This window comes from Erinaceus europaeus, chromosome 5 (genome assembly GCF_950295315.1).
Source record: "Erinaceus europaeus chromosome 5, mEriEur2.1, whole genome shotgun sequence".
In the NCBI taxonomy this organism is placed as follows: domain Eukaryota; kingdom Metazoa; phylum Chordata; class Mammalia; order Eulipotyphla; family Erinaceidae; genus Erinaceus; species Erinaceus europaeus.
In genome coordinates this window covers 87,627,315-87,648,202 of record NC_080166.1, presented here as the reverse complement: position 1 = coordinate 87,648,202, position 20,888 = coordinate 87,627,315, and the positions used below count along the sequence as shown (strand labels likewise).

General features: G+C 42.3%; 1 protein-coding gene across 1 annotated transcript in view; it reads left to right on the top strand.

The window, feature by feature from the left end:
- Nucleotides 1-20,888, top strand: part of LOC103108300 (liprin-alpha-2) — a 430,491-nt gene that overhangs the window by 391,633 nt on the left and 17,970 nt on the right. The window contains 6 exon segments of the mRNA XM_060191502.1: nt 3,206-3,268; nt 5,889-5,918; nt 7,757-7,932; nt 13,047-13,144; nt 17,618-17,793; nt 19,420-19,488. Coding sequence (XP_060047485.1) covers nt 3,206-3,268; nt 5,889-5,918; nt 7,757-7,932; nt 13,047-13,144; nt 17,618-17,793; nt 19,420-19,488 — 612 coding nt within the window.

The following is a 20,888-nucleotide window of genomic DNA, read 5'->3' as shown; positions in this document are numbered from 1 at the left end:
GGAATAAGAAATAAAGAGGAAAGCAGAAAGGGAGGAAGGAAGGAAGGAAGGAAGGAAGGAAGGAAGGAAGGAAGGAAGGAAGGATGAAAGAGAGAGAGAACATCAGAACTGATTCACTGTGTAAGGCTCACTAGTGATATGAACACATATCTGACTGAGCAGCCTGCATGGCATTTGTTACAGATCACTTTACAGAGGTTTAGGGTGGGCTCCTCGCAGGTCGAATTGCAGGTCAAAGAGGAACAACTCACTCACAACTCTAGTCTCCCGGCTATAGTTCCTCCCATTAGCTCAGTGATTCACATATATCCAGTCAGCTTTCTGTGCAGGCTGACCTCCATTCAGTCCAGGAAGTGGAAAATGAGGGGAGGAGTTTGTAATCATGTGAGTGGCTCCTGTGTTCTGGATCGATCTATTTTGACAGGTGTGCATATGTTTACCTGATACTTAAAATTTGCATATACTCTGGATTGCAAAATGAAATATATATATATATATATATATATATATATATATATATATATATGTTTGCATGTATGTGTCAATCATTTGGAGGGTTTTTGTTGTCGTTGTTGTTTTGCCCACCTGATTTCTTTGTAACTATCAGTATTTACTACTCCAGCACCTTTTAGTTGCTCAGTTACACCTCACTGTCTTACAGCTGACACTTCTCTTTTATTGAATCCTATTCGTCAGTTGTTTTTCAAATTATTTAATTTCTTACAGAGTAGCAAGAAGAACGTGGTGGTGATGTGTGAAGGCGTCAGGCTTGCTGTTCCCAATTCTTTAAGACCAAAACATAGGATGTCAATTCCATTTCCACTAGAGGGCTGATACCCTTGGGCAGCCAATGTGTTCATGAGGGTTTCCTGGTGAGGTGGTGGGACTGGTGGCAAGTGGTTTCTTGCGACATGCTTATGATCAATATGTCTGACCTGTTACTGGGTGGATATTGTTAAGAGACTGCATGTTATTCAGCATGCAGCACAGTGCTCCTGGAAGGAAAAGTTTCTTTTATACCATGTTCTTCTCCATAGTGGTGCAATGGTAGAAATTATTGCTTTAAGATTAGAAGAATTTTTTTAAAAAAATTTAAATATTTATTTATTCTCTTTTGTTGCCCTTATCATTTTGTTGTTGTTACTAATGTCATCATTGTTGAATAGGACAGAGAGAAATGGAGAGAAGAGGGGAAGACAGAGAGGGGGAGAGAAAGATAGACACCTGCAGACCTGCTTCACTGCTTGTGAAGCAACTCCCCTACAGGTGGGGAGCCAGGAACTCGAACCGGGATCCTTACACTTTGCACCACCTACACTTAACCCACTGCACTACCGCCTGACTCCCAAGATTAGGAGAATTTGACTTGTAATTTCTTACAGCATTTAATGAGTCTGAAAAATACATATGCATGAAAAAGAATGAGCACTTATTTTTCTCTATAGTAATATAAGAACTCTTCTTTCTTCTTCTTCTTCTTCTTCTTCTTCTCCTTCTCCTTCTCCTTCTCCTTCTCCTTCTCCTTCTCCTTCTCCTTCTCCTTCTCCTTCTCCTTCTCCTTCTCCTTCTCCTTCTTCTTCTTCTTCTTCTTCTTCTTCTTTTTTGCCTCCAGGATTATCTCTGGGGCCTGCACTATGAATCCACTGCTCCTGGATACCTTTTTTTTTTTTTTTCTATTGGACAGTACAGAGAGAAACTGAGAGAGGATACAAAGATAGACAGTGAGAGAGAGAAAGAGAGACACCTGCAGACCTGCTTCACCACTTGTGAAGCATCCTCCCTACAGGTGGGGAGCCAGGGCTCAAACCGGGTCCTTGAGCACCTGGGTCCTTGTTCTTAGTGTGTGCTTAACCAGGTGCACTACCACCCACCCCTCCTGCGCCCCCAGAAAACCTGTTTACTGAATTATAAGAGAAAGAAATCACTTGGGAAAGGCTGGTTTCTACAATGTTTTGTAGACTGGTCATGACACTGTTCTCAGCTTGTACTGTCAGCCAATCGTCTCTTCCTCCAGTGTATGTGAAAGAAGTACTGGAAATATATAACAAAGTGTATATCCGTTTGTTTTCTGGGGTGGGTATTGTGTATATTTCTCTGCAGATGAAGTTAAATCTTGTTTCTGTAATCATTATAAAATGGAACCTCTAGTCACATCCCTTTGAAATACAAAGCTGGCCATCCTTTTCCTTGATTAATAAGAGCACACATGCCGTTTAAGATTCATCCCATATGAGCTTCACCATATGAACTTCACCCATAAGAGCTTCTCTCTTGACAGGCTTTTGTTGGTTTGTTAGTTTTGTTTTGCTTACAGGGTGGGGTGGTGAAGTTAGGGCGCTGTGTGTGGGATACTGTGGGGAGGTATCCCATACCATATTAGAGAACCATATTTTAGAAATACAAGACACTCGTTGTGGCAGCATCTAGGGAAAGACACAAACAGGCTGGGGGTGTGGATCCACCTGCCAACACCCATGTCCAGTGCAGAAGCAATTACAGAAGCCAGAACTCCCACTTTCTGCACCCCATAAAGAATTTTGGTCCATACTTCCAGAGGGGTAAATAATAGGGAAGCTTCCAATGGAGGGGCTGGGTCAGGGGACTCTGGTGGTGGGAGCTGTGTGGAATTGTACCTCTGTTGTCTTACAATTTTGTTATCTTTTCAATCATTATTAAATTACTATTTTTTAAAAAAAAGTGATGCAGAAAAAAAAGACATATGAGACACTGAGTGAGGCAAGTAGAGTCAGGAGCATAAACAAAGGAAAGTTGTTCAGACAAATTGAGAGATTAGTGACTCCCCTGGCAGAGTGGCTGAGCTGGGGCATTCTCATAGGGTCTTGGGCTCATTGCAGTTTCTGGCATGGGGAGGGTTATGGGTGTCACAGGGTTTATGACCCCTTCAGAGATAGATATTTCTGGTCGATGTGTCCAGTGAAGGCCAGACTAAATCTTCCTGCGTGGGTGAGGGAGTCTGCCCTTCAGTCTGTTTCAGCAAGGTAAGTTCTTCCCTTGAAAGCAAGGGGTGGGGGGGCAGGCCTAGGCATGTTTCCTTCAAAGAGAGGAAGCTGAAGTCCACCAGCAAGACTGTGTGTCTGGTGCGTGGTGTGGTGGTCAGGAGATGCTGTTGCGATGCTGTGTGGTGCTAACTCACTCTGGTGCTGCCTTTCTTCTTCCCTCTGCTGCCTCTGGACCTTCTCACTAGCCTTCAGGCAACGTTTGGGTGACTCATGAAGAAATGGAAACTCTGGCAGCTCCAGCAAAAATGGTGAGTCTGTTGTAGCTTTGCTGAACACCAGGAAGCAGGATTCTGTAGCTGGTCTGCCTTCAGGAAGGGGACGGACGTGTTTACATCCTGCCGTATGCTCGCAGTGGACTTGTTGCCTTATCATTTGCTTCAGTTGCGCATCTATAAGTGAGCAGGTGCTGGGCCAGCAAGCTCTAGTTAGTGTCTGAGTTTATAATAAACTGTAAATCAAGATTTTTTAAAAGTTTTATTTGTCTATTATTGGATAGAAACAGGAAGAAATTGAAAGGGGAGGAGGAGATATAGAGGGAAAGACAGAAAGACACTTGCAGCCCTGCTTCAGCACTTGTGAAGCTTTCCCCCTGCAGGTGGGGACCAGGGCCTTGAACCCAGGTCCTTGTGCACTGTAATGTGTGCACTCAACTAGGTGCGCCACCACAAGATTTATGTATTCTTTACCCTGCTCGGCTCTGGATTATATCGGTGCTGGAGACTGAACCTGGGACAGCTGGTGCTGTTCCAGGCATGAAAGTCATTTTGCATAACCATTATGTTGTGTCCACAGCTTCAGGGTCTTTTAGAGCACTGAATTCACATTGTGTTCACACAAAAGCTTGGTTTCTTTTTTCAGACTTTTGGTATAACCATTATTCTGTCTTTCCAGCCCAAGTTTTCATTCTTCAATACTGCAATTTTTTTTTCTTTTTTTTAGTAAAAAGTCACTGCATTAAAGACATAATTATGGGCTGGGGAGTATGAACAGTATGATGACTGTGCAAAAGAGCTTTCATCACTGAGGCACCAAAGGGCCCAGGTTCAATCCTCTGCACCACTATAAATCAGAGTGGAGCAGTGCTCTGGAGGGGGAGAAGTATGACCATAGGTAATATCAAGCCCAGTTACCCTTAGAGTAGAAAAGTTAAGATGGAATATTCATTTTTTATAAAGAACTATTTTGTGTTCACTATGTCATGAGAGAAGATGAGGATGAGAGCATGAGACTGGAGCACTGCTCAGCTCACAGGTGACAGCATCTGCAGGGCCCAGGTGGGGCCTCAAGGTGGAAGTCAGTAACTAGAGCCCTGCTCAACTCTATAGTAGTATGGGGGATTAAACCTGGGACTTGCATGCCTCGGGCATGAGAGTCTCTTTACATAACCATTATGCTATCTACCCCTGCCCTGGAATGCTCTTTATTTCAGTGTATTAAGGTGAAATTTATTGATAAAAACAGAATGAAGAAATAAAAAAAAGGGAGAAGATGGATAGTACATACTCAAGACAAGGGGAGGGCAGCAGGCACTTGGTTTGAGTTGAATACTCTTTATTTTAGTTTTAGTTTTTACTGTCTCTGGGGTTTCATTGTCCCAGGTTGACTTTTTCAGGTAGATGATATATTGTAGATGATAGATAGATAGTAGATGAATAGATAGATGATAGATAATAGATGGTAGATAGATAGGTAGATAGATAATAGGTGGTAGATGAATAGATAGATAGATAGATAGATAGATAGATAGATAGATAGATAGATAGATAGATAGATAGATGATGGAAGGAAGGAAGGAAGGAAGGAAGGAAGGAAGGAAGGAAGGAAGGGAATAGAGAGGGAGAGTCAGCACGGCACTGAAGTGCCAAACTCAAAGCTGGGGAGCACCTGCCACACCAGATTTCTTCTCAAGTGAATTATCTTGTCAATTCTTGTCTGAATAGTCATTTTCAGGGAGCCAGGTGGTGGTGCATCTGGTTGAGTGCCCATGTTACAGTGCACAAGGACCCAGGTTCGAGCCCCCGGTCCTCACCTGCAGGGGGAAAGCTTCACACGTGGTGAAGCAGGGCTGCAGATATCTCTGTCTGTAACCATCTCAGTTAGAGTTCAATTCCAAAAAGAAAAAGAATTAAAAATACTGCTTATTTGATATTTTAAAAATCAGTGAACTGGACTGTAATTACCCCTTTTAAATATATGTCAGATGTAATGGTTTTATGTAGACCAACAAGGTTAAGTACACACCATGCATTTTACTCTTAGAAACTTTTACTTAAGTTAAATATCATTGCTATTTTAAAAATTGGTTGTCTAGTTATTTACTGTGGATAAGAATGTCCATGTAGTTACCAATTGATACTCTAGCTTAGTTTGGTTGTGTTTTACTTTGTTTGGTTTTGTTATAGTTAACTATTACAGAAAATGAATTGATTATCACAAATTCTTACTAATAAGAAAGATACAATTAACTTTTTTTCAAAAACTTTGCTATCTTACTTTATGTAAGGGTTGACCATTACATGTGCATCTACCTACTACATGCACACATATGTTTGTATGTAGACTCAGAAATTTTATTATGTCTCATTATGTGGGAACATGACACACTCTCCAAATTAGAAACAATCTGTGGTTCCAGCACTGGGATACCAGTGTTATGAAGAGCTTAGCTCTCAGGATCATGTACACATGAGGGGTATCAGCTCAGAACTGACCCCCGTGACTCTAAACGAAGACTGATGTCTTTATCTACCCCTATGACAATTACTGTTTGCAGTAACAACGTTGCTGTTGCTAATGCAGTTTGTTGTAGCCATTTGAGATTAACTCTATCTATCTGCTTTCATTAATCATTCCCTGCTGCTAACACAGAAAGAATCTGAGGAAGGAAGCTGGGCCCAGGTAGGAAGTTCCTATGCTCTATGAACTTTCCTGTAGCAAAATGTGTCTGTATAAAGAAACCGTTGTATTTAAGCTTAAGATCAGAAGAACGTGTCTAAGTGTGTAGTGTTTAATAGTCAACGTGCTTTGTTAATTGCTGAATTTTGTAAGAAGATGATTATCATTTTGATCTAGCCTCTGAAAGAGTAATTTTCTTTCTTCAAAAAAGAACATGCTATACTTTGAATTGTTCTGATGTTCTCTGTTCTCTCTCTCTCTCTCTCTCTCTCTCTCTATCTATCTATCTATCTATCTATCTATATATATATACATACATACATACACACACACACAGAGGTATGATTTTGTGATTACATTGGCAGACTGATTAAGTTTATCTCTCCTTAAGAAGAATATTCTTTTAACAGTTCTTTTTTTAAATGTTTTTATTTACTTTTTATTGGATACAGACAGAGAGAAATTGAGAGGGGAAGGAGAGAGACAGGGAGACACCTGCAGACCTGCTTAAACATTCCTGAAGCTTTGCCCCTGCAGGTGGGGACCTGGATCTTTGCTCATTGTATATAGCTTGTTTATTAAAGACCTTTTTAAACTTTATTTAATTTGAGAGGCTAGAGAGAAATTGAAAGGGAAAGGGGAGAGACAGAGGAAGAATGACAGAGAGACACCTCCTCTGCTCATGAAGCTTCACCCTGTAGGTGGGAGCAGAGGACTCCAACTCAGGTCCTTTTGCATAGAAATGATGTCTTTTACCAGGTGCACTGTAACATGTGCGCTCAACCAGGTGTGCCACCACCCGGTCCCCCCCCCCAGGTGCACTGTAATGTGTGCTGTGAAGTAGATGAGCCAGAATCATCTTTCCCCAGAATCACCAGCTCTAAAAATATAATGTAAAGTGTGTAAAGATTAGGGTGAGAGAAAAATATCTTAGCATTGCAACAACTCACAAGCCACTCCCATTTATTGAAACAGCATATTGAAATAAGCCTCTGCATTTTATTTACTTTAAAAATGGATTTTAATTTTATGTGAGGTAGAATATAAGAGAGAGAGAGGGAGAGAGAGGGAGAGCACAGAGATGTGAGAGTACGATCCTGGTCCTTGTAGCTCTGGGAATCAATCTAGGACTCTCTGGCACGCAAGGCTGGAATGTTACTAGCTACATAGTCTCCATGACTGCAAACCAAAGATGTGTTTGCAAGGGAGCTGCCTGCTTTTTTCAGAATTTTTTGCATAATTGGGGAAAAAAAAGATGTACTATAGTCAATGTTGTTCAAAGCTTAGACACCTTGGTCACAGTTGGTTATAGGTGCCTTCAATTAAACATCCCTAGGTGAAGCTTGCACTGGGATTTGAGTTTACTGAGACTTTCCTTCTTTTAATGAGTTCACAAAAGAATAACAACACAGATTTTTAAAATATTGTTGTTTATATTTATTATTAGGTAGAGACACAAAGAAATTAAGAGGGGAGGAAGAGGTAGAGAAGGAGACAGAGAGATACCAGCAGCCCTACTTCACTGTTTGTGAAGCTTTCCCTTGCAGGTAGGGGCTGGGGGCTTGAACCCAGGTCGTTATGCACTGTGCTATGTTTGCTCAAACTGGCACACCACTGCCCAGCCCCTATAGACACTAGTCTTAATGCACACATTCAGAGTTGCCACATTGCATCCAGGTAATGCAAGTAGAGGCTGGACGTCATTTCTGCCTTGTTTCTGTGCATCCAGGTAGTGAGCTGCAGGTGGTCACAGCAGGCAGCATCCCCCAATGACCACCTCACCTTCTTGGTTGAGAGACTTGACTGCTATAAAACAATCCTAGTGTCCGCTTTTCCTCCAGACCTTGGCATACGGAGACATGAACCATGAGTGGATCGGAAACGAATGGCTGCCCAGCCTGGGCTTACCTCAGTACAGAAGTTACTTCATGGAATGCTTGGTAGATGCCAGGATGCTGGATCACCTGACCAAGAAGGATCTCCGTGTACACTTGAAGATGGTGGACAGTTTCCATCGGTACTTTTTATTTTAGTGATTTTATAATGACTAACAAGATTGCATGATAACAAGGGTACAATTCCACATAGTTCCCACCACCAGAGTTCCCTGTCCCATCCCTCCATTGGAAGCTTCCCTATTCTTTATCCCTTTGGGAGTATGGACCCAAATTCTTGATGGAGAGCAAAAGGTTGGAGTTCTGGCTTCTGTAACTGCTTCTCCACTGGACATGGGTGTTTGTAGGTGGATCCACACCCCCAGCCTGTTTCTGTCTTTCCCTGGTGGGGCAGGGCTCTGGAGAGGTCGGGCTCCAGCATACATTGGTGAGATGGTCTGGCCAGGGAAGTTAGGATGGCTTCATGGTAGCATCTGGAGCCTGGTGGCTGAAGGGCAGTAAAATATAAAGCAGAACTAATTGTTTAGTAATCAGGAACCCAAAGGTAGGAATAGAGCAGATGAAACTAGTAGTCTTTGTGTGGGAAGAAGCTAGGAAATCTATTTTAGGTATGTTCCCAGGGGCCCATAACTTTAGAAATTTTTGCCTGAGCCTGACAGCTAACATGCAGGTGGGCTGAGATTATTGTCTGGGAGGATGATATCAGAGTTGTGAATAGGACAAGAAAGCTGAATCAGGGCAGAGAGTAGCTCTAGTACCAAAGGATAACTTGAAGCAATGGTGTGTGTGTGTGTGTGTGTGTGTGTGTGTGTGTGTGTGTGTGTGTGTGTGTATCTGTGTGTGTCTGTGTGTCTCTCTTTGTGTGTGTGTGTGTGTGTCTGTGTGTCTGTGTGTGTCTGTGTGTGTACTAGTAAAGCAGAAATAAATTGAGGAACTATAGAAAATGTATTTCTGGGGGCCGAGTGGTAGCACACCTGGTTAAGTACATATATGGCCATATGTGGGGACCAAAATAAGAGGCCCCCACTCTTCACCTGCAAGGAGAAGCCTCATGGGTGGTAAAGCAGGCCTGTAGGTATCTCTATTTCTTCCTGTCCTCTCAATTTCTCTCCTCTCTAAAAAAAAGGGGGGTGGGGTGTGGGGTGGGGGTGGAGGGTTGTGGAATGGCCATTGAGAGTGGTGGATTCTTAGTTCTGGCCTCAAGCCGGAACAATAACCCTGGTGGCAATAAAAATATAAAAATAAAAGAAGGTACATTCCTTGAAACATCTATGTTTTTTCGATCTAGTGGGGAGCTTTGTGCATTTGTGTCTGTGGAGGTACACATGCACAAAGGCTCACTCAGAGAGAAGGATTCTTTCTTTTTGTGCCACGTGTACTTAACCTACTGCATGACCACCCGACTCCCAATTCTTTCTTTTTTATTTTTGTCTTATTGTCTACAGTACAGTACAGTGTTTGGTGCATGTGTCATAGCTTAATTCTTTTTCTTATTATTTTTATTTATAAAATGGAAACACTAACAAGATCATAAGATAAGAGGGACACAATTCCACACAGTTCCCACCACCAGAACTCTTTATCCCATCCCTTCCCCTGATAGCTTTCCTATTCTTTATCCCTCTGGGAGCATGGAACCAGGGTCATTATTTGGTACGGAAGGTGGAAGGTCTGGCTTCTGGAATTGCTTCCCTGCTGAACATTGGTGTTGACAGGTTAAGCCATACTCCCAGCCTTTCTCTCTCTTTCCCTAGTGGGGCAGGGCTCTGGGGAAACGGGGCTCCAGGACACATTGGTGGGATCGTCTGCCCAGGGAAGTCAGGTTGGCATCATGTTAGCATTTGGAACCTGATGGCTGAAAAAGAATTAATATATAAAGCTAAATTGTTCACTAATCATGAGCCTAAAGCCAAGAATATTGCAGATGAAGATTTGGGGTCTCCATTTTGGAAATAGCTAGTAGGTCTATTTTAGGTATATTCCAAAGGGCCCATGACTTTACTAGTTTTTGCCTGAGCCTGACATCTAATATGCAGGTGGACCCAAGTTATTGTCTGGGGAGATGATGTCATGGCTGGAAAAAGGGCTAGAAAGTTGGATGAGGGAAGAGAGTAGCTCCCAAATATAGGGAAAGTATCTAAATATGGTTAACTGTAAAGCCCATTGATTTGATCTGGGGCCCATATTAAGCACAGGAGACTATGTAACCTCTGCATACCTGTAGGTCTGAGCTCATAGTCTATGGTCACAGCTAGGAACATTCCAGGCTGCACTAATTTCAGGAACCATCTTCCTTGGGTAGTAGGTAGAGTATGTTGTCCAACCTCCCTTTGGAGAATGGAACACTCCCTATCATTGTTGATCTACATTGAGGGAAAGGTCCTATGGGGCCCACAAATGGGTCCATTGTGTTGTTCTTGATGGAGATGACCAGTGACAGTGTAGAGAGGGATCTTTTAGAGGTCTAGGCCCATCAAGTCTGTGTGGAGATCCCAGGACTCCCCAACTAGGGGTCCAGGTGATGGGTGGCCTGATAGTGACTAAAGAGTCATCAATAAAGTATGCTGGTCTCTTGCCCTTATTCAGCTTTTGTGTTCAACAGCTTAATTTTTTTCTCAACTTACTAATAAAACTCCATGTCTGTGACTTGCATCCATTAGTGCCATTATCTTATAATCCATCTATAAAACTAAGTCAGCTTTATCTCCGCAAATGCACGTGGTTAGGTCATATGATTCAGGGACCTGCCAGGAAAAGCTTCAAGAAGGCATCCTTTTGAAGAACACTTTTTTTTAATTTAATTTAATTTTATTTTTTTTAATATTTTTTTATTTATTTATTCCCTTTTGTTGCCCTTGTTGTTTTATTGTTGTAGTTATTATTGTTGTTGTCGTTGTTGGATAGGACAGAGAGAAATGGAGAGAGGAGGGGAAGACAGAGAGGAGGAGAGAAAGATAGACACCTGCAGACCTGCTTCACCGCCTGTGAAGCGACTCCCCTGCAGGTGGGGAGCCGGGGTTCGAACCGGGATCTTTATGCCGGTCCTTGTGCTTTGCAGCACCTGCGCTTAACCCGCTGCACTACAGCCCGACTCCCTGAAGAACACTTTTGAGCACTTTTTTTTTTTTTTTTGCCTCTCAGCGCCTGCACTTTGAATCCACTGCTCCTGTAGCCTTTTTTTTTTTTTTTCCAATTTTTTGTATAGGACAGAGAGAAACTGAGAGAAGAGGGAGACGAGAGAGAGAGAGACCTGCAGACCTGCTTCACCACTTGTGAAGTGTCTCCCCTGCAGGTGGGGAGTTGAAGGCTCCAACACACTGTGGTTTTACATCTCCTTTTGTGCTCTTGACTACTCAAAATTAATTTTCAGGAAAACTTTACTAAGGGCCAGGTGGTGGCACACGTGTTACAATGCACCAGGACCCGGGTTTGAGCTCAGTCCTCACCTGCAAGAAGAAATTTTTGTGTGATGAAGCTGGGCTACAGGCGTCTTTCTTTCTCCCTATCTCCCCCTTCCCTCTCAATTTCTGGCTGTCTCTATTGATTAAATAAAAATAATTTAAAAATTGAAGAGAGAGAGAGAGAAGAAGATGTTATTGAGTGAGCTGTGAGCCAGCTGGGAGGATTCCCGAGTTGAGTGAAGCCTCTTGCTTCACGCTGTTGAGACTCTGTGAGGAGGGAGAGAAATTCTGTCATTGTCAGGTCGCTGTTTTGCTCTAGAACCTGGAGCCTCTGCAGGTCATGTGGGACCTGTCAGTGGGGCTGTGACTGTTGACTATATAGTTTATCACGGTGATTGATCCATGAATAAAAATGGATCTGGTCACTTTTGAGTTTGTGAAAGTGGGTACCAGGTGGTAGTGTACCAAGTTTAGTGCACTTAGATCAAATTGCAGGGACTCACACAATGATCCGGATTCACGCCCCCAATCCCCACCTACAGAGGGAATCTTTACCTATAGACCTTGCACTTCCCCACCACCATGCGTCTGAATTTGCGTTGGCCTCTCTGTGTCAGTGACACCCCTCTCTTGAAGGAACCCTTTCTTTGCTCTGTACTACTGTTGGGAGCAGTTTTCTGTCCCCTCCAGTCTCCTCTCCATACTGTCCCAATGTCTGCTCACATGCTTCTTTCCCGCGCCTCCTCCTCACTTAGAGGCTGTTGGCTACTCACCTTAGCACCCTATTTAGCTGCCTGCACTGGCTTTGTGGCTCTTTTCCTTAACGTAAAAAGAGTGTACTCATTGGAAGTGGAATATGTATTTCTCTGCAAAGACTGTAAGGATATCAATGAAATATAAACACATGTGACCCATGATTATTTTCAAGACTGCAGTGTTCTTATTTTGAAAATGTTTTCAGGCAGTGGTAGATAGCATAATGGTTGTGCAAAGAGATTCTCTTGCCTGAGGCTTTTAAGTCCCAGGTTCAGTCCCCTGTACCGCCTTAAGCTAGAGCTGAACAGGGCTCTGGGAGAAAGAGAGCAAAAAAAAAAATGGGGGGGCAAGGTAGTGCAGTGAGTTAAGTGCATATGGTGCAAAGCACAAGGACCAGCATAAGGATCCCAACCAGGCTCCGCACCAGCAGGGGAGTTACTTCAAAAGTGGTGAAGCAGGTCAACAGGTGTCTATCTTTCTCTCCCCCAATCTGTCTTCCCTTCCTCTCTCCATTTCTCTCTGTCCTGTCCAACAACAATGACAGCAGTAGAAACAATAATAATAACAACAACAACAACGATAAACAACAAGGGTAACAAAAGGGAAAAAATGGCCTCCAGGAGCAGTGGATTCATAGTGCAGACACCGAACCCCAGCGATAACCCTAGAGGCAAAAAAAAAAAAAAAAAAGCTTTCTATCCTTTAGAGCGTAGTATGTTGTAAATACAAACACATTATAATTTTCTCTCCAGTACTAAATATTTACTCTTTTAAAAATATATTTTTATTTACTTATTTTTAATGAAAGAGACACACAGAGAAAGATACACATTGAGAGGTTCCAGAACCCTGTCCAGCTCTGACTGATGATGGTGCTGGGGATTGAAACTGGGACTTTGGGGCCTCAGGCATGAGAGTCCTTTGGACAGCCATTATGCTGTCTCCCCATACTTTTCAATGTAACCAGTGTGCCCTCTCACCCGACAAAGTAGTACACAGTGTTTGTCTCTGCTTTAACAAATACTCCTCAAGCTGACTAAATGTCACGTGTCTTCTTCCTCCTTCACTAATGAAAACAGAACAAGTTTACAGTATGGAATCATGTGCTTAAAACGGTTGAATTATGACAGAAAAGAGCTCGAAAGAAGAAGGGAAGCAAGTCAACATGAAATAAAAGGTAAGAAGTCTGTGAACTTATTTTAAATTTTGTACTAGTGATTTCATAATGATCAACAAGATGGTAAGAACACAGGGGTCCAATTCCACACAGTTCCCACCACCAGAGTTCCCTGTCCCCTCCCCTCCATTGGAAGCTTTCCTGTTCTCCCTGTTCTTTACCTCTCTAGGAGCTTGGACCAAACTGTGTTGCTTTCTTGTTCTATCAGCCTAGAATGCCATGTGTGCTAGAATAGTCACCAGGCTATACAATTGTTCCACTAGGGGTCAACCAGTATCATCTCTACTTCTTTTTCATGATATTCCCAACTGAAATATAAAAAAGATAGCATCCCATTTTTAGATGAAAATCCCCATCGAGACACATTCTTGATTTTTTTATTTGAGTTATCCCTCTGAACTTAATTATACATTCAGTTTCTGATAGCCATGCCTCAATGTAGCTATTTTTGTCTGATTTATTCTAGAGAGTCCTCATGACTCAGAAACATGGTGTAGTGTTTATTTTTAGCAGTTTATTGTTAGTTTACATCATTAGAATTTTACTTCAGTGCCCCAAAATTTTACTTTTATAATCTAGTGATAGAAATTTTAGAGACATTTTATAGAGAGACATTTTATAGAGACATTTTATGTAGGAATGTTCCTCCTACAAAGGAAAGTGGTTCATCAGTAACTTTAGAGAGGAGTTATCGTAACTCGTAAGGAGCCTAGACAGTTGTACAAAAATTACATTATGTATATCATCTGTAAATGAAGTGTACAAATATGAATGATTTGGAGGCCAGGTAGTGGCACACCTGGTTGAGTGCACATGTTACAGTGCTCAAGGACCCGGATTCAAGCCCCCAACCCCCACCTGCAGGTGGAAAGCTTTGTGAAGTGGTGAAGCAGGGCTTTAGGTGTCTCTGTGTCTCTTTCCCTACCACCTCCTACTTACTTGGGTTTTCTCTATCTCTAAGAAAGAAGGAAGAGAGAGAGAAAATGTCTTTTCAGGGGGAGGGGGGCGGCGTCGAGGTGGTGGTGTACCTGGCTGAGTGCACACACTACAGTGTGCAAGGATCCAGGTTCAAGCCCCGAGGCCCCACCTGCAGGAAGAAAGATTCCTGAGTGGTGCAGCTTTCTCTCTCCCTCTTTATACACCCTTCCCACTCAACTTATCTTCATCTCTATCAAAGAAAGAAAAAGCTTTTTCCATGATGAAAACCAAGTTGATATCTGTCACCTTATTTGGGCATCCTAGGAAACTGAAAATCTTTTGGGTGAGGTATTGTTTGGTTGAGTTGAAATATGGCTAGAGATAGATTAAAGAAAAAAAGAATGAAAGAAAAATTGCATTTGAGCAAACAAAAGATGTTTTAGCCCACAGATATTTTACACCCCTTTCTATCCTTCCTTCTTCCCTCCCTCCACTTGATTTCCAACTAGACCTTGTGCTTCTCACAGACAGAAGTCCTTAAAGGAGAGGAAACACACACTGGCACTAGAGCAGATATTAGATTAGCATTTGGCAGTTGCTGAGCAGAGCAGAACCTGGAGGGGGAACACGCCATCACTCACTGTGATGAGCCCTGGTGAGGTTAGAAACAGCCGTTTCCCATACCTGCATACCTGGTCTGATAACATTTACAAGAATAACCCTCGACTCATTTTTTTTTTGGAGGGGGGTCTTCTGTGATTAATGAAAGTGTAAATTAACCTTGATAAACAGCTTTCTAAAAAAAAATAAAAAAGACTTTCTAAACAAAGGCAACCTTATAAGTATCAAACACAAAAACAGTAACACCTGATTTGTAGCTATGCAGTAGTCAGCTAATTTATTATTTAGGGACAGAGGAAAATTGCTGTGATTCTTCTGTCAGACCACAGACTTTAAATCTTACTGGGAATAAGGCGTTTATAATGATTAAAGTTATGTACTGTGCATACCTGTAATATACAGACAAGATATGGAAAATTAAATCAGGTTGATCTAAAAATAGAGGTGGGAATGTTCACAATCTTAGTGTGAGATGCTGAAAATCTCAGAACTTCATAAAATAATGCCATACATTAATAAAATACACAAATATTGATATTTTAATAATCAGTTAAGGTTAAAATACTCCACTGAGCACTAGAAAATAGTCTTTTTAAAAAATGGAGTACAATTTTTTTTTAATTGTGGCAACTGCTTACAGCTCCACATCTCTCCACAGACGCCCCCGTGTCCACACTGCATTGATTCCAGTCACTGAGCCTCCTTTAAACTGGGCTCTATGGTTAGCAACCAAGGTTTCCTTTAGAAAACAGCTGATTTCATTCAGAAAAAAGAAGCTTAACTACAGTGCAGTAGTCATTTATGGGCTTCACTTCCCTTTGTATGAGATCAAAACATTCAAAGAAGCTTTTTCATTTTCCTTAAAGGTTCCTAAAACTTTTCTGGGTTTTTTTTTTTTTTTTAATTGTTCTGGTCTGACCTTTATTACCACTCCAGGTTACTGATGGAGCTTGGTGCCTTCACAATCACTCCTCTGCTGACAGTGAAATCCTTGATTCGAGGAGGGAGGGGGGAGACCAGCAGCACTGTCCTGCCACTTGTGAAGCTTCTCTCTGCAGGAGGGACCTAGGGTCCTAGTGCGTGGTAATGCGTTCTTGACTGGGTACATCACCAGACAGTTCTCTTTTTCTTTTCTTTTCATTCTTTTTTTTTTGTTTGGTGTTTAACTGGTTTTTTTTTACAACATTCTGTAGAACTCAAAACTGAGAAGAAATAGGAACATTGCCGATCATTGCCGATAAATTTATTTTGATGCTTTTTTTGTTCTGCCTAAAAAACAAAGTAAATGTCAATTTTTTTACTAAAGGCTTCATTTTTATAAAATAAATCAGAGTTTCTTGGGCTTCAGTAACATACAATCGTTCAATTGAAAAGGGAAAGCAACTGACTTTTGACTGATCTTGACTTTGGCATTAGTATGTGATTGAAAAGAAAATTGTCAGAACAATGAAGTATTGGTTAGGTCCCTGTTCTATTACACAGTTCTGTTCACCACTGTTTTTCCAGGTGGGAAAGGCTTCTCCTTATCCACTGGATCAGGTGTTTAAGTAGTGGCTAATACCTGCCTGCAATCAAGAAACATGTTCAGATTATCAGTTTACCATTTTTACTGAGAAAGAGCTTAGTATCAACAAAAGACAGAAATGTCCCCATCTGGTGGTGTAAGCATTGTGCTTCAGACACACCCTTAGAGCTTGAAAATGAAACACTCCTTAAAATATTTAATTATTATTTTGATGAAAGAGAGACATACAGAGAGGCCAGAACCCTGCTCAGCTCTAGATGATAATGGTGCTGGGGAGTGAACTTGGGATCTTCAAGGCTAGGGCATGAGAAGTCTTTTGCAGAACCATAATGCTATCTCCCCACCCTACTTTATTTTTTTAAGACATTGTGTTCCACGGACTGGAACCACTGTCATTTCAGTGAGAACACACACTGTGAATGCTACCTTTCTCCTAAGTGTAGAGGAGAAAAGAGGGGCCAGTGGTGGTGTGCTTAGTTGAGCGCACGTTACAGTGTGCAGGGACCTGGTTTGAGCCACCCAGTTCCCACCTGCAGGGAGAAAGCTTCACGAGTGGTGAAGCAGGGCTGCAGGTGTCTCTCTGTCCCTCTCCCTCTCTATCTTCCCTCCCTTCTCAATTTCTCTCTGTCCAATAAAATAAAAGGACATAAAATAAAGAAATGGCTGTATGGAGCCATGAGTTCATCATGCAACCATCAGCAATAACCCTGGTGGCAAAAAGAAAGCAAACAATGGAAAAAACAGAAAACTATGATGTTAAAACTAAGATAAAAGAAGACGTAATCTATGCTCCAAATCATTATCTGAGACTCACCTTTAAAATAAACTGTGGCACTTTATCCTGAATAGCAAATGAATACGTTAAAGAAAAACTTGGGGCCAGAAAATTGCACACTCAGTTGAGCACAGACACTACAGTGTTCAAGGACCCAGATTCAAGTCCCCAGCCTCCACCTACAGAGGGAGAGCTTCACAAGTGGTGAAACGGGCTGCAGGTATCTCTGTGTTTCTCTCCCTCTCTGTCTCCCCTCCTCTCTCAATTTCTGATTGTCTCTATCCAATAAAGAACGATAATTAAAATGTTTTTAATTTACTTTTATTATATCTATTTATTGGATAGAGACAGCCAGAAATCTAGATTGGAGGGAGAAAGACAGAGAGACACCTGCAGTCCTGCTTCACCATTTGTGAAGCTCTCCCCCCTGCAGGTGGAAGCCAGGGGCTTGAACCCAGGTCCTTGTGCATTGTAATGTGTGCACTCAAACAGGTGTGCCACCATCCAGCCCCGATAATTAAACAGTTTTGAACTGTAGAAAAGACTACTTGCAGGAGTCAAGTGCAGGCATTGCTATGGCCAACGTTCGTTCTTTGGTTCGTTGTGGCTTCCCATGCTGCCTCTCTTCCCCTAGATGTGCTGGTGTGGAGTAACGACAGAGTCATCCGCTGGATCCAGGCAATTGGGTTGCGGGACTACGCCAACAACATCCTAGAGAGCGGTGTGCACGGCTCCCTCATTGCCCTTGACGAGAACTTTGACTACAGCAGCCTGGCCTTACTGTTACAGATCCCGACCCAGAACACCCAGGTGGGTCCAGGTGCTCTGTAGCTTCACTGTACCCTGGGCTACGGAGCCACAAGCTTCACTTGTAGTGGGGGAAGAGAAAAGAAAAAGAAATAAATTTGCCTGTGTGTGTCTTCATAATTCTTTATGAATGCCACCTCAGCTTTTGAAAATGTTGCCATTTGATTTGATTAGATTTAATTTCAAGTTGCTGGGCTTCTTTTTTTTTAAGATTTTAAAAGTCTTTTTAAACTTTGTTTTATTTGATAGGGCAGAGAGAAATTGAGAGGGGGATAGAGAGGGAGAGATACAGAGACATCTGCAGCCCTGCCTTCACAAGTGTGTGAAGCTTTTCCCTTGCAGCTGGGGACCAGGGACTTGAACCCAGGTTCTTGTGCACTGTAGTGTGTACACTTAACCAGGTGTGCCACCACCCAGCCCTATTTTATTTATTTATTACTGGCTAGAGAAGGAAAGAGACAGAGAGATACCTGTAGCCCTGATTCACCACTTGTAAAGCTTTCCTCTTGCAGATGGGGACCAGGGGCTTGAACCCAGGTCTCTCCTTGTGTATTGTAACATGTTGGACTCAAGCAGGTGCACCACCACCTGGCCCCTGGGTTTCTAGCCAAAATCAAAGCATAGCATGGGTGGGAAGCGGCCAGGAGGTTATGCTTTTGTAGCACCCAGCCTGGATACCAGATTCCCCAAGATGAGGTCCTTGGCAGATGGCCTGTGGTCCCAGCCTTTCCTGCCAGACAGTCATTCATACTGACTTGCCTGAGCTATGCAGCTGCTTAGCACTGAGGTGCCAGTCATTTCCAAAGCTGAGTAATTATTTGAATCACAAATTTTAAAATAAAGCTGCAACCTTCATCACAAGTCTAAGGAATCAGATATCAAGAGATGCCACGTGAATCCTAATTACCTGGTCTTTATAAATTTGATAAAAATCTTTGACAGTTCAAATTCACTTTTCTTTTTTAAATTTTCCTACTTTAAAAAACTATTCTCTTTATTATTGGATAGAGACAAAGTGAAATTGAGAGGGAAGGGAGAAGTAGAGAGGGAGAGAGACAGAGAGACACATGCAGCCCTGTTTCACCACCAGTGAGGCTTTCACCCTGCAGGTGGGGACCTGGGTCCTTGTGCACTGTAATGTGTGCACTCAACCAAGTGCATCACTGCCTGGCCCCTAGTTTTTCCAATTTATGTAAGATATTCCACTGAACTGTTAAATAGTGAATTCAAATGGTCTTAAAATCAGACTTCATGTCAGACTTTCTCTCTCTAGTAGTCAGACTAACAGTAATTTTCCTAGCATGTAATCACAGCTAAAAACTGAGATGGTTCGGATGGTTGTGGAGAGAGGCTAAGGCTCCTGTAAAAGACCTTCCTTCCAGACACTCATCCCCCAGGTCCACCGCAGCAGAGCTGAGCCATGTTCTGGCCTCTGCAGCTCTCCTGTGAAAATAAAGTGTCTTTCGAAAACAGCGAATGAAATAACTGGCAGTCCTGGAGGATGGAGCCCTCCAGAGTTCATTCATGGGGCAGGGCTTGAATGTTTGGTGAGATATAAGCAAATTCTATGGTTTTCTGGTTACCTGATGTGCACTCCTGGCAATGCTGACTGTGATCTGGTGCCCACAGGCAAGGCAGATTCTGGAAAGAGAATATAACAACCTTCTCGCTCTGGGAACTGAACGGCGACTGGATGAAGTAAGTCTGTAGCACCTTGTAGACAAGAGCCTGTAGTCGGAGTCAAATGGCCTTATTGCAGTAGCGGTCAGGAGTCAGCCCAGTGTGCGTGGACAGAAAGCCCCCGTCGGTCATTCATACATGTTCACTTTGATTTCCCCTGTGCTATTGGAACCCTTTCATGAACTCAAAAATTGCCTCCCAGCAGTCAGAATCACTAGGTAATTCCAAAAATCAGACTCCCCACCCCCCACAGAGTGTGACTGCAAAATAATGTTGAAGAGCGTTTCTATCTAGCTATAAGCACCGGGGGCAGCACTGGTCCTTATAAACCGGCTTTTTAACAAGGAGGGGTATGTATTTTCACATCTCCATAGTTCCCCGTGGCAAACTGGAAGCTATTAAGACCCCAAGAAGCACTACTTCCAGTAAGTGGGAAGCCTTTCGCTGAGTGTGAAGCCTTCCTCAAGCAGAGGAGAATAACGCTTCAGCAGTCATGGGCTGTGACAGCTAGTCTCGGTGTAAGAATATTTACACATGGTACGCAGGTGGTGTAAAGGTCCTGACAAGAAAAAGTACCGTGTCTTGAGAGGGAGGACTGAAAGGCTGTTCACCAACACTGTACATGGTCAGAAAATACAGACTTTAAAGTCTTTGAGTAGGTACATGAGTTCTCTGGAAGTAGTACAAAGGAAGTATGAGTAGGATGTGTGATTCTGAGTTGTCAAAGTTATAATCTGGGGGCCAGGTGGTGGCATACTGGGTTAAGCACCCATATTACCAAGCACTAGGACCCGGGTTTGAGCCCCCTGCTCCCCAGCTGCAGGGAGTCCACTTCACAAGTGGTAAAGCAGGTCTGCCAGTGTCTCTCATTGTCTCTCGTCTTCTTTCAATTTCATTCTCTCCAATATATTAAAAATTAGAAGAAAAAAAAAAAGGATGAAATGGCTCTCAAGAGCACTGAATTGATAGGACTGGCACTGAGCCTTGGTAATAACCCTGATGACAACTAAATAAAAAATAAGTCAAATTTTAATTTATTTTAAAATTATAAATTATTTAATAATCTTCACAGTCCTTAACTATAATTATTAAATAACAAGAATTATTAAAGAGTGATAGTACAAACATATTCTAAAGATGCAGATCAGACTGCAGTATTCTTACTCAACACCTGGTGGAGGATAGTGTTGAAGGTCTAAGCGAAGTCTCTACATTTTTCCCCTTATTTAAGACATAGCACATGATAATATCATCCAAACCCTGTAGTCTCTTGCCTTTTTGTTTTGTTGCCATTTGTATTTTTTAATTGCTAATTATGAGCAAAAATAACTCGATAATTTGGCCAAGAGTGAACCCATTTTCAGAAGCAGTAATGTGCTTCTAGAGACTTTGTCTTCCAATAATATTGTACTTTTGGA